The sequence below is a fragment of the Anastrepha ludens genome, chromosome 6 (assembly GCF_028408465.1).
Source record: "Anastrepha ludens isolate Willacy chromosome 6, idAnaLude1.1, whole genome shotgun sequence".
In the NCBI taxonomy this organism is placed as follows: domain Eukaryota; kingdom Metazoa; phylum Arthropoda; class Insecta; order Diptera; family Tephritidae; genus Anastrepha; species Anastrepha ludens.
This window is the reverse complement of record NC_071502.1, coordinates 17,563,335-17,577,521: the sequence shown is the minus strand read 5'-3', so window position 1 is coordinate 17,577,521 and position 14,187 is coordinate 17,563,335. Positions and strand designations below refer to the sequence as shown.

General features: G+C 42.8%; 1 protein-coding gene across 6 annotated transcripts in view; it reads left to right on the top strand.

Annotated features, from left to right (window-relative positions):
* LOC128866436 (calcium and integrin-binding family member 2) overlaps window positions 1–14,187 on the top strand; it is a 61,597-nt gene that overhangs the window by 26,292 nt on the left and 21,118 nt on the right. For 3 of the 6 annotated variants that reach the window (XM_054107159.1, XM_054107158.1, XM_054107157.1), the window contains 2 exons: window positions 2,398–2,618; window positions 2,698–3,105. The exons of 2 other annotated variants lie outside the window; for them this stretch is intronic. In XM_054107159.1, the coding sequence (XP_053963134.1) occupies window positions 2,398–2,618; window positions 2,698–2,875 (399 nt within the window). In that variant the 3' untranslated portion in view covers window positions 2,876–3,105. Of the gene's footprint in view, window positions 1–2,397; window positions 2,619–2,697; window positions 3,106–9,429; window positions 9,644–9,750; window positions 9,786–14,187 lie in introns of those variants that run through there. One more of the 6 variants, XM_054107163.1, reaches the window with a different exon arrangement.

The following is a 14,187-nucleotide window of genomic DNA, read 5'->3' as shown; positions in this document are numbered from 1 at the left end:
ACGTAGGGAACGAGAAATGTTGCTCCATTGCTCGTGCATGCCGGTTTGTTGGGCAGTGCTCTTTGAGAGCAGGGGTGAGAGTCGAGTGGCGAATCTTCTGGCTGTCGATTGCAGCTTTTCGATGTTGAACAGGTAGCGTAGGTAGATGCACTTTTTTTGCTGCACAGAGGCGTGTGCGCAGTTTAACTGCAACAAGGTAAAGATCCGAGTCGATGTTGGTTCCTCGGATCGTACGTACACCTAAAACACTGGAAGTGTGTCTTCCATCTATCACAACATGAGCGCTCTGGTTTCGCGCTTTTCGATCAGGGGACAGCCAGGTAGCTTGGTGCATCTTATACTGAAATCTGGTGCTGCAGACTACCATGTTTCGGGCCCCGGCCAAGGCGATCAGCCTCTGTCCATTACAGGATGTTTCGTTGTGCAGGCTGAATTTTCTGACTGTGGGACCAAAATTACCTTCTTGCCCACTCTGGCGTTGAAGTCGCCAAGCACTTTTATATCGTGGCAGGGGCAGCGCTCGGTGCTCCATCCTTCGATGCAGATTATTGCGAGACGCTCGTCCACCGGAGTGAACGACAGTACTTAGTGACGAAGTTTCTCTCCCACAACAAATCCAACACCGAATTTGCACTCCTTTACATGGCAGCTGTAGGAGACGTCGCAAGGTCCTATTGTTTTCTTGCCTTGCCGCGTCCATCGCATCTGTTGAATGGCAGTGATGCCAGGCTTTACCCTCAGGAGGAAATCAACCAGCCGGGCAGAGGCACCTTCCCTATTAAGGGGCCGGACATTCCAGGTGCATACCCTCAAATCGTGATCCTTAATTCGTTTGCAGGGGTCTTCATCAGTATAGGAAGTTCTCATCCGAAGCTTTGTTGGTGCATTCATGCAAGCCAGGCCGCTGAAATTTTGAATGGTATTTATGGTGCCGATACTGCAACTGTTAATTAAGTGCAATTTTCGTTTCGTCGATTTCGTCCAGGCATTTTGGTGTTAAAGAAATGTTGAAAATGCCGATAAAATCACAGAAATAATCGAAGTTGATCAGCATCGCCAGTAGCTAAAGATCGATCATAAAACCGTTTTAAACCATTTACGCAAAGAAATAAAAAAAACCCCAACCTGATACCATTTCAAGTTTATCAATTGAGTGAACTTCTAACCAATCCAGTTTTTTTGAAGTGAAAACTTCTTTAGAATCGTTGGGAGTGATATGAGAAAAAGTGAAACGAAAAAAGCGACCCTCTTGGCTACGAATATTACATACAAACGTAGCGACGAATTAAATAACTTTTAGGCCAGCGCCGACAGTATGGCCGACAGTGAGCTTTCGATCCAAAATTCTTGGTTCGAATCACAAGAAAAAAAATTTTTTTTTTTGAAATTTGCATTGTAGGACATTTCTGATTATTTATTGAAAACAGTTTTTTGGCATTTCTATTTTTGGTTTAGATACTAAAAGTCAGTTTAAGTGAATCGGTATAAATATTTCGTACATTAATTTTTGTGAGCGTGTAATTCTCAAAAGGTTTATTAGAAAATGTATTGACAAGGTAGTTTGTTGGTTGTGTATGGTTATCGCTTCTCGGCCTTATGGCTAAGATCAAAGTGTAGTTAGATCAAAAACAACAATTGACGCGGTATTTCAAAGATATGTTGACAATGACACTCGTATCATTTGTTGAAATTGAAAACATTGAGGATGAATAATAATAAAATGAAGAAAATAAAATATGAACTTTGTAACAATATTATAATGAACCTATAATTATCCCGCTCCTAATGCTGCTTTCGTCTCATTCTCTCTCAGTTTGTTTTACGGAAGGTTTCACTTCTATCGAGTCTAACCGTTAGACTGGTATTTTTTTTTGTTTTGTTTTTCACCATTTCTCAGTATGAAGAAACTATAAATTTATTAAAACGCAAGTCATACCCCTAATTTTAATAAAAAGGTAGACAAAATAAAATGAAAAGCTGCCACTCAAGTGTTTGGTCGAGAAGTATGTAGCAAGTAATTTCCACTTGGATGCCGGCCAAGGTAATGAAATGAAAAGTTGCCACGACTTCGAGGCCATCACAAACACACAATCGAATTAACAAGCGCTCTCACATACGCACACATCTACACATCTGCATTTGCTGGTAAACTGTACAAGTGCATATCTGTACATGCACGCCCAGCTTATTTTGTGCTTTTGGTCGGCATTTGTTTGGACAGCTTGTCAGCTTCGGCTTTTGGTTGCCGGTTGGCGGCTGGCGGCTGTCGCCTTTTGTTTAATTTACATTTCACTGTATCGTCAATACTTCTTTTTACATTCAAGTGACATTTTTATCACATTTCTCACTCAATTCATCTTCCGTTCTCTTCATTTCTGCTGCGCTTTCGTCTCGCAGCGTAACATGCCCATCCTGCAGGCTGCCGGACATGCACACAAATCGGAAAAATCATACAATGCCTTAAAAGGCTTACTGCAGCGATCACAACAACAACTCACTACAGATGAGTTGGAGCCATCGGATGCGTATCTCCTGGGCGCCACAGCGCTGGACTGTTCGATTATGCTGGCGTTTCAGGAAATTTCCATGTGCAATCCAGAGCCGCATTCACAGCCACAGTGAGTGGAATTATAAACGCATACAGCTGGCGCATGGCGCGTAATTAATGGCATATTTCAAATGTATCTTTCTTTTCAGACACTTAACGAAGTCGCCACTGTCCAAATATTGTGTAGTAATGCCGCGTTATGGCAAAACCTTCCTCACCAAAGCGACACTGGTCGACTTGGATCCGAAGCCTGATAGTCACTTGTGCAAATATATTAAACAGACGTGCCAGGCGCTTGACTTATTTATGGATGGTGGTGGTTCTTGATGAACAGGATGTGTGTGTGTGTACGGTCAAAAGATGCGCTCATCACTTGGGTGGAAATTTGTTAACGATCGAAAAACGGAAATAGCTGGGACAATTTTACTGCACGAAAATGTAAATATCAATTCATTAACGATTTATTCACTTATGCATGCACAACGACATACATGTATACGAGTATAAGGTGTCCCATTAGGAGGAGTGCCTCTTTCGAAATTAAAGAAAAAACACTGCATTTATGCAAAAAGTTCTGAGGTCTTTTTTCTTAAAAAAAATATGTTTGAATAATCGGCCACCGTAGCCAAATGGGTTAATGTGTGACTACCATTCGGAGAACGCATAAGTACAGGGTTTGATTGAATGGTAATGAGCCTTTCCTCGCGGAGCGTCTGCCAAGCGATCAACCGAATCGGCTGGTGGTGGAAAATGATCGTTGGACCTTCCCCTTCCACTAGAAACCGGTCCCAGTTCGCTGGCAACAGCGGTGCAGTCAACATCGCTCCGCGCGTGAAAGCTGTTTTAAAAGTGTATTAGGAATTGCAGTGGTGAAAATGCAGCGATCGTTGGAGCAACGTTACTCGATCAAATCCACAAGGAGTTTGTACCTCCAGGAAGCACTGTAAACGCGGCATTTTACAAAGAAGTGTTTCTTTGGCTGAAAAATCGCGTCACCCGGGTTCGTCAACAATTGGACCCTTCATCACGACAATGCGCCGGCGCACATCGCCTTCCTCTGCACCTCTGCATTGGCCAAGATGGGAGTTCCGGTGCTTCCCCATCCTCCCTACAGCCCAGACCTGTCCCCTCCGGACTTCTTCTTGTTCCCGCGCCTGAAAAGAAAGCTGAAGGGGAGGCGTTTCGACTCCATCGAGGCGATCCAAAAAACTGTGACAGCCGAATTGAACGCGGCAGAGTTTAAAAAAATGTTTCCTGCAGTGGAAGTACCGCTACCAGCGGTCTATTGACGCTCAAGGGTCCTATTTTGAAGATATTAGTTGTATAAGCCAAAAGGTTTAATAAAAATGTTTAAAAAAAATAAGGCTTATTACTTTTCAATCAAACCCTGTAGATTCGAATCGCCGTACATGAAACACCAAAACCATAGAAAAGGTTTTTTCTAATAGGACTATGAATAAGTTCGTGCGGTTTTTTTCGAAATTTGAAACTTTATTGACGTAAAATGGTTACAAATTTAATATTCAAAATATTGTCCATCGCTTACTACTACTTTTTCCCATCTTTCTGGCAATTCACGGATTCCCTTTGTGAAAAATTCGGTCGGTTTTGCCGCAATCCACGAATCGATCCATTTTTTGACTTCATCGTAATTACGGAAGTGCTGGTCAGCCAGGCCATGTTGCATCGATCGGAAGAGATAGTAATCGGATGGCGCAAGGTCTGGACTATACGGCGGGTGGGGTAGGACATCCCATTTGAGCGTTTCTAAGTATGTTTTGACCACTTGTGCAACATGTGGCCGAGCATTGTCATGTTGCAAAATAACTTTGTCGTGTCTATCGGCGTATTGCGGCCGTTTTTCTCGCAGTGCTCGGCTCAAACGCATCAATTGTCGTCGGTAGACATCCCCCGTAATCGTTTCATTCGGTTTCAGTAGCTCATAATACACAACACCCAGCTGGTCCCACCAGATACACAGCATAACCTTCAGGCCATGAATATTCTGCGCCGACGTCGATGTTGAAGCATGGCCAGGGTATCCATACGTTGCCCGACGTTTTGGATTGTCGTAATGGACCCACTTTTCATCGCCAGTCACAATTCGATGCAAAAAACCCTTTCTTTTGTGCCGTTGAAGCAGTTGTTCGCATGCCATAAAACGGCGTTCAACGTCTCTTGGCTTCAATTCATACGGCACCCAATGGCCTACCTTTCGGATCATTCCCATGGCTTTTAAACGTTTGGAAATGGTTGATTGATCAACTCCCAAAGTTTTTGCAACCTCTTCTTGCGTTTGAGCCGGATCTTGATCGAGCAATTCCTCCAATTCGGTATCCATGAACTTTGGCGGCGCACCCTCGCGTTCTTCGTCTTCCAAGCCAAAATCACCACTTTTAAAGCGTGCAAACCACTTCTGGCACGTTCGCTCAGATAGAGCATGCTCACCATAAACTTCCACCAAGATACGATGACTTTCGGCTGCTTTTTTCTTCATATTAAAATAATGAAGAAGAATTCCCCGCAAAAACACATTATTTGGCACGAAATTCGACATTTTCAAGTGTGGTAAAAATATTGTTGTTTACGCTTCAAATAAAAAACTTATACTGACGTTTGTGCCTTACGACAGTAGCTCTCCAATGAATGTTTGGAAATGTGGATCGATGGAATAATAATCAAGTTACGCCATCTGTTGTAAAACCGAAACGAACTTATTCATAGTCCTATTAATAGCGGTCGTCCCTCGGCAGGCAATGGCAAACCTCCTAGTGTATTTCTGCTATGAAAAAGCTGCTCATAAAACACATTTGCTGTTCGGAGCCAACATGAAACTGTAGGCTCCACCATTTGTCGAACAACATCAAGAGGCTCGCCACAAATTGTATAAGGAGCTCGGCCAAGCAGAAGTGTACGCGCCAATTATTGATTTATCTTTTAATTGTATAAAATAATTGATGAGCTACCAGCCTATTTGGACTTGGTGTCGATTGCAGTACCGTATCAATTTCACCAATGCCGGGTTGGTCCTCGTCTTTTTGTTAAGGAATTGTTTTTGAGTTATGGCGCATGCCTTTCCCTTAACACTTTGTCGTGATTTAACGACTCTGACTCGTGATGAAAATTTTGGCCCAAACAGGAATATGACGAGCCAGGCTCGTGAATAGATCGTCGGATCAAACATAAACATCTCGAGCCTGGGTCGTGATTGAATATTAGTTTCTATTTGTACGCTACCAGAGTTAGTCACGAGTCTCATAATTGCTGTTACTTCATTTCGCGCATCAGTCTGATCTGTTTACGACGCGTTGACGCGTAACACTTGGGCCCGAGTTTCATCGAGCTAAAAGGCACGGCAAGGGATTAAAATCTCGAAGAAACAAATTGAAAGGCCTCTAATCGGTTAGTCTTTATACATAGTTGTGTCACCATTCCGTAATGTATTTGATGACAAAAGAAAGGGTCTTAAAAGTACAATAGAAATGGGACCAATAGAATTGCAATGTAGAAACAATGAAGTTAAAGACACGCTAACAAAAATGCGGCTCCACTCATCAGAGTTGTATTTCGACTTTAATTTTTCAACCCCTAAGCCGATGTTCCTGCTGCCGTAGCAGGAGATTTTAGCGCTGGTAATCGAATACCCTCGAGCGGTTTCAGACAAAGTGACTCGCTGTCGTGTGACTTATTTAACCTGACGCTGGAAAATATCGTGCAAGCCGCAGAACTCAATCGCTCATAAAGAATAGCTGGTACTGGATAAAGAAGGAAAGCGAATGGGTCTCGTGGTGAACGAGGGCAAAGCGAAGTACCTCCTGTCATTAAACAAACACTCGGCGAACTCACGTATCGTCATTGATGACAGTTATGATTTCGAGGTTGTAAGAGACTTCGTTTACCTAGGAACCAGCATTAACACCGAAAAAATGTAAGCATTGAAATGCAACGGAGAATATCTCTTGCCAGGAAATTATGCTTTGGACTAAGTACACAATTGAGTAGTAAAGTCCTCTCTCGACGAACAAAACTAACACTTTAAAAGGCTCTCATTGTGCCCATCCTATCATAAGACGCAAAAGCGATGGACGATGACAACATCCGATGAGGCGTCACTTGTAGTGTTTGAGAGAAAGATTTTTGGAAGATTTTTGAACTTTTCCACGTTGGTGACGGCGAGTATCGTAGACGATGGAACAATGAGCTGTATGAGCTTTACGACGACATGGACATAGCGCAGAGAAAAAGGATCCAACGTCTACGTTGGCTGGGTCATGTCGTCCGAATGGATACAAACACCCGGCTCTCAAAGTATTCGATGCGGTACCAGCTGGTGGTAGCAGACGAAATGGAAGACCTCCTCTGCATTGGAAACACCAAATGGAGAACGACTTGGCTTTACTTGGTGCGCCCAACTAGCGCCGGTTAGCACGAGAAAGAAAGGGCTGGCGCGCTTTGTTAAACTCGGCCAAAATCGCTTAAGTGGTTTTTGTGCCAATCAAGAACAAGAAGAAGAATCGAGTACCCCCTGGAGTATTTAATCCATTTACTTTTGAATCCACTTATACATGTAAATTTTTGAACAGTTTATCTCGATGAATGATGAGCTCAAAGATCGCCCATCTCAATCCATCGCTTCTAGCGTGAAGAACAGACGCGGTTTGAAGCCGCTCCTCTGGAGTATAGACGCTCCTTGACAAACCAGTAATTCAAACTAACTGGGATTACAGAGCCTTCGTTTGCCTACCGAGAATATGACTTCACCGCCGCTTTATACTCCTGGCTTGAGGTGCAACAGTCTCACTCTCTGAGCTGTCGCCTACCCTGTTTCCCATTAGGTCGCTAGGCTCAGCAGGGCCAACTGCGGCAGGTTACGAGTAGAGATTTTGAGAAGCACTAGGCATCTCATTGAGCAATGTAAGCCATATTTTGACTGAAGTATTGGGTTTCAGTAAGTTGTGAGCATTCGCCAACAATGGAATAAAAACACATTCGAAAGCAACTTTCTTAACAACATTTAGAGCGTTTCCGAAAGAATAAAGTGAAGCCAGAGTTCGTTCACCAGCTGAAAACCACTGTGCAGGACACGGCTTTCATCGCGCAGTTAAAGCCGAGCGCCACGATTGAGATACGAGATCTCGACTTCTTGACGGCCAAGGCGAAGGTAGATATAGCAGTCCGGAAACTGCTCACCAGCCAAGAGGAACAGATACAGACGAGGATAACGGCGCCGAATACGCGGGAGCAAGTACGTGCTCTCCTCACGCTATCTGCAGAAGGGGCCGCGAAGCTCATCGAGATCGGCGATATGAAAATCGGCGGAATGCGAGCAAAGATGCGACCATGCGAACAAATTAAGAATTGTTATTGCCTTGGGATGGGGCACACACAAGCAAACTGCAGTAGTCCTGATAGAAGGGGTACGTGCATCAGATGCGGGAAACCAGGGCGCAAAATAAAATTCTACAAAACTGGCTCCAATTGCATTCACTGCGTAGACGCGAAACGCGACCGCACTGTCCGCCTGCTAGGGTCAAAGAGATGCCCTCTAGCTAAGAAGTCATGAGAGTACTCCAGACAAATATGCGTAAAAGTCGCACAGTAGAGGCTCTGCTCGGACAAATAGCTATCGAGAGGGAGCCAGATGCGGTCATCATCAGCCAAGGGAACCTGGTTTGAAGGCAAAACAGGAACGGCCGCACTCTGGCTACCAAGCGGTAGCGCAGTCGCCGTCACACAGCACGGAGACGGTCGTTGCTACACATAAGTTAAAAATAAACGCTTCACAATGCTGAGCTGTTATCTTACCTCCAGCGACAGTATTGAACAGTTTAGAACGAATCTGGACCTTATTGAGGATAAGGTTCGGGAGGCGGAGATTTCAATGCCAAGGCTGTCGAATGGGGCACCCCTAATACTAACACACGGGTAAGACATATACTAGATATGGCTGCCAGACTGGGGCTTGTAGTCGCAAACACAGGAAACGTCACTACTTTCGGAACCGAAACGAATTCGTGTCCAGAAATCGGACAAGAAGGTGTTAGCATCAGTTTTTTGGGGTGCGAAAGGAATTTTATTTGTGGATTACCTGAAAACTGGTAAAATAATAAATTCTAAATATTATTGCAACCTTTTAGACCAGCTGAAGGGAAAAATTCGTGAAAAATACCCAGTTTGCAAAGGAAACAAAATATTTTTCATCAGGGTCATGCATTGTGTCACAAGAGAAGGACTAAAAGCCATGAATTAAAGTTCGAATGGTTGGAGCATTCACCAGATTTGGCGACTTTCGTTTGTTTCCAAAGCTGCAAAACGTTTTTCATTCAATTATGAGGTCATAACAGCTGCAGCAGTTTTAGTGATGGAATGCATGAATTGGAAATTCATTAGAAAAAGTGAATTGATACTCAGGGAGGCTATACTGAGTAATAAAGTGTGTTGCAAACCATAAACTTATGTTTTTCTTAACGAACCGCAGAACTTATTGCACAACCTAGTATGCATGTCAAGCTAAATATTGCTTTGTCTGACTGAACTGGTTTTGTTTCGGTATTTTTGTATTTTTTTTTTTTGTTTTTCTTTTTTTTTTTTCTTTTTTTTTTCTTTTTTTTTTGTTACAAGAAAAATATGTGTATGCTTGCCTCCGTAGTTATACCAAATGTAGGGCGCATATCACAAATACGAAGGTCTAAAAAAAGCGAATGGCTGTTGGTGGGACACTCCTTAATTAATTTCCATGCGCCTGCTGAGCACAAACAGCATAAATAAAAATAAAACAGCGGAGCCATGCAAAGTGTGAAAGTGGCTGCCGTGCCCTGGCAAGACAGCTCTTAAAATGGCAACAACAAACATTGAGCATAGTTAGGACGAGTCAGCGCATGTGGAAAAATGCTGACTCTAGAAAAATGCTTCAGAACTTTTGACATTCAGTAAGGCAGTAGAAGTCAGCGTCGAAAGTTTAGTTGCTAGACTGGAAGCAAATTGTGCGATATTCATTTGTTAAGAGCAGTTAAAGTAAAAAAAAACAAACAATAACACTTTGGTATGGGTAATAAGGTTGCCACATTCACAGAACAACAATTGGACGACTATCAGGTGTGAATTTCTAAAATAACGTTTTCATAATGATTTTTTATAAATACGTTGCATATTTCAATCATTTCCATCACTCACTACAATTTGATGCCTTTGTACCTCTGAAGGATTGCACATTTTTCACGCGCAAGGAAATTTTGCGGTGAGTTCATTTGGAATTGAATAACAATTGGCTGTACTGATTTATTCGATTTTTGGCTATTTACAAATTTATTTATTTACTTAAACTTTATTTGCAGAAAACTCACTGACAATAGGTCACGGTCATATGTAGCTCATTCAATTTTAAGTATGCAAAGAAAGTGAATTTTTAATTTCCTACATTTACATTTTCGTTCCTTCCTTTTCTTACACGAAATGAATGTGTGTGTATCAGTGCTAAAGTAAGCGTATGTAAGAAAGTACATAGGAGCCGTACTTCTGCCGCTGTAGCCAAATGAGTTGGTGCGTGACTATCATTCGGAAGTGGGCAGGCTCGAATCTCCGTGCATGAAACACCTACAGACTGTGTCAGAAAAAAGGAACCGGGATTATGTACAAAACTACGAGTCGCAATTACTCAATGAGCCATGTAGTCTCCATCATTGTCGAGTATATCCTGGCATCTTCTTGGCATACTTTGAACCAGCTTTTCTGCGTAGCTCGTCGACAAACAGGACTCGATTTTGCGAATTTGACGCTCAAGTTGCTTTATGGTAAATCATGGACTGGCCTTGTGGCAAAATGCGTTTTCATAATTCCCCACACATTTTCAATGGGGTTGCCGTCCGGGGACTGGGAAGTCCCAATACTGTGACGCCATTTTCTTATTTTGTTGTTTCTTAAAGTGTTTTTCTGAGAGCAGTGGTTTTGATGATGTGGGACGGTAGGATATGTTCGCCTCCTTCAGTCGACGTGCGATGGTGTTGATACTCACATCTATTCCCTTTTTAGCAAGAACTGATCGTGCTTGGCGTAGTCAAAAAGAAGGGTCCCGCTTAAAAAGTTGGACGATCACTTTATCCTGCTTTTTTGTCGCCACTCCCTTCAAGCCGCGTTTGAAAAAGTCATCAACATTTTTTCTACACTTTGTACCGCTGATTCCACATCGCAACAAACTTGTCTCAAATCACTGCGCCGTGGCGTAAGATAATTTCGGCCCTTTCGAGTGCGTGCACAAAAATACCGCCTTGAAACGCTACGCGTACTTCTCACTCACTTTTCTTTGCGTTAGCACTGGCGTCGTAGCCCTTGAGTGGGACTATTACGCAGCAAAAAGCAGAACGAAATATATCTTGAAGTTACCAGAGAAAAAACGGCTCTTTTCTTCTGACACAGACTGTAGATGACAAAAAAAGTGTTTTCTAATAGTAGTCGCTCCTTGACAGGCCATGGCAAAACTCCGCATGTATTTCTGCCATGAAAAACTCCTCATAAAAACCATTTGTCGTTCGGAGTCGGCACTATTTTTGTGGTAAAACATCAAAAAGCACATCTTAAATTAGTGAAAGAAATTCGTCAACCAACTAACAAAAGGTAACGTGCCAATTATATACGAGGTGTGTTAACAAAAAAGGGGCATTTTCATTTTTCCCAAAAAATATTTATTTATTCATCAATTTCTTATCCCCGAAACAGTTCTGATATGCACTTTTTGGCATGTCCTTGAGCTCTTTCAGCGATTAGGTTTTTATCTCCTCAATCGTCGCAAAACGCCGTCCTTTCATGGCTCTCTTCAATCTTGGGAATAGGAAAAAGGCGCAGGGGGCCAAATCTGGTGAATACGGTGGCTGAAGCATGATAACGGTGTTGTTTTTGGCCAAATAATCTCTCACAAGCAAAGATGAGTGAGCGAGTGTATTGTCACAATGCAAAAGCCATACATTTTTTCCCACAATTCCAATCGTTTTTTTTTTTTGTAGTGCTTCAGGCAAAGCTTCAATGTAATAGTCCTTATTTACCGTACGAATAACTGCACCTTAGGTAAAAGTCGATGACACATCAATTCCAACTGTTAACAACCCCAAACTCCGCATACAACCGCATTTGCCACTAAAGTCTAAAATCACAACAAGGTCCTCAAATCACTTGCTGGCAGCACTTGGGGCAAGGACAAAGAATTACTATCGACATTTGAGGCAACTGGCCGGCCGATTCTAAACTATGCTACGCCTGTCTGATCGCCTGGAACTAGTGACATGCAGTGGATAAAGCTCTAGACTTGTCAAAACATTGCTATTCGGGTAGCGACAGGTTGCCTTTTGTTGTCCCCTCTTCAACACATTCACAACGGGGCACAGGTGCTTCCGTGTAATGGAGCACAATAAACTGCTCAGCAAACAGTTCCTGTTAGGGTGCTACTGCAGGTTTCACCCTTGCAGACCACTGCTTGAGCCAGAGCCGCCTCCCTCGCACGTAAGGAGACACCTCCTCAATTACGCCGACGAGATCCAGGACAAAACTAATAGACATTTACTGAACCAGACAGTGTTTAGACATACAATAAACGACATTCATCGGGAGGCCGTCACCATCTTCTTAAGCTCCCGACCACCGAATGCCGTAATCGGAGTCCAACCACCACCTACAGCAGATGAAGAGCTCCAGCTTCCCCGCGAGACCCGCGTAACACTTGTACAATTACGTTCTGGATATTGCGGTGGGAATTCACCTCGACATACCAATCATATGTTCTGCATATTAAGACACTCCGCACGATACTAACCACCTTTTGACATGCCCCTTAAAAGCCACTCATCTAACACCTCTTTCCCTCTGTACCCCACCAGTCGAAACAGCAAGTTTCCTGGGCCTACCTTTAGATGAGCTAGACGAAGACGACCGGTGATATACACTATACTGACAGGGCTTGTATTACTGCTACAGTAATAACATTTACCGTACGACCTTGTGGTAAGAACTTCTGATACACTACGCCATGGTCATCGAAGAAATCAGTGAGCGAAACCTTGACATTTGATCGAACTTGATGTGCTTTTTTGGTCTTGACCCTCCTGGACTCTTCCATTGGGGCGATTGGGCTTTGGTTTCGATGTCATAACCATATACTCATGATTCGTCATCAGTTATGATCCTTACAAGTTATGTTTTTTTTTTTAACAACAACAACAACAACTTACCAGTTATGATCAGTCTGGATCATCGTTAACGTCATTCAACAATTCCTGAGCGCTGCTCGTGCGTCATTGTTTTTGGCCAAAATTCAGCAATTTGGGAACGAACTTCGCAGCCACACGCTTCATGCCCAACATTTCCGAAAAGATTGCATGAGCCAACCGATATACCGACATCGTCAACAACTTCTCTAATTGTGATTCGACGATTCTCCATAAAAATATTTTCACTTTCTCAACATTTTCATTGGTTATTGATGTGCTGGGGCGGGCGCCCAGAGCGAGCATCGTTATTCACATCTTCTCGACCTTCTGTGAAAAGTGTGTGCCACTGGTAAACAATTTTTGACTCAGAGTACTCTCACCGTATGCCACTGTGAACATTTCATGTGTTTGTGAGCACTTAATTCCATTTCTTACACAAAAAATGTGTTGCAACTTCTTTGATCCATTTTTTTCGATAGCAGCAAACCGCCGCACACGAAAAATACTTGCCTTATTTATGCATCTGACAAGCAAACTAAACTAAAACTATTTTTTCTACCCGTGAGGATATGCTTGGAGACGTGTCTACTAACATAAAATAAAATAAGTCGAATGTCGAATGTGAAGCAAAATTTAAAAATTCAGCTTATTTTTTTAATACACCTCGTATTGCAATATCCTAGTCCATCTTCATCTCCCTAAGAATCCCCAGAATTCTTAGTCTAATTTACTAATGTTTGGTTATGTAACTGCCTCTATTAGGGTTCCCGGGTTGTTTTTATACCACTTGAAGTGGAGCTAATATAGTCTCTGCTTAAATTCGAGGAATGCTATGAGTATCTACCTATTCCTCATCCGCCAGTCCTCTTGTTCGTATTGCCATTGGATAGAACTTTCCTATAACCCTCACGGAGGAGTCTTTAGAGAGGCGCTAAATATATTTGTAAGATTTTCAGAATTAACGTTTTATGTACTGAGTTACTAGCGTCGGTCAGATTTTTGATTTGCCTGCTTCGAGTACGTGTAATTCAAACCCACCTTTCAACGCTCACGACCCCCTACCCTAAGGAGAAAAGTGGTAATATTACGTTGTAAAACAGAGCGAGGCGGTGCATAAATATTCCGGTGGTCGGAGGTGTATACACCGAACATCTGAGCATCTCACTTAGCTGTCGTATCGCCTGCCATTGCAATATTTTTCAGGCTGAACTGATGCCAATAATTAAGTCAGTGGCATTGGTATAGTGCAGTGCGATACCGCGAATTGATATCTACATTTTCATGCGCTATAGATTCCCTCACAAAGCAGTCTACAGCCTCCAAGGTAGCCATGAAATGCCACACATCTCTGAATGAGTTGGTTGAGTCATTTCGCCTAAATGTAGCATAAGTTACTGGACATGGTGACATTGAGGCGAATTGTAGGGCCGATGAACTGGCTAGACT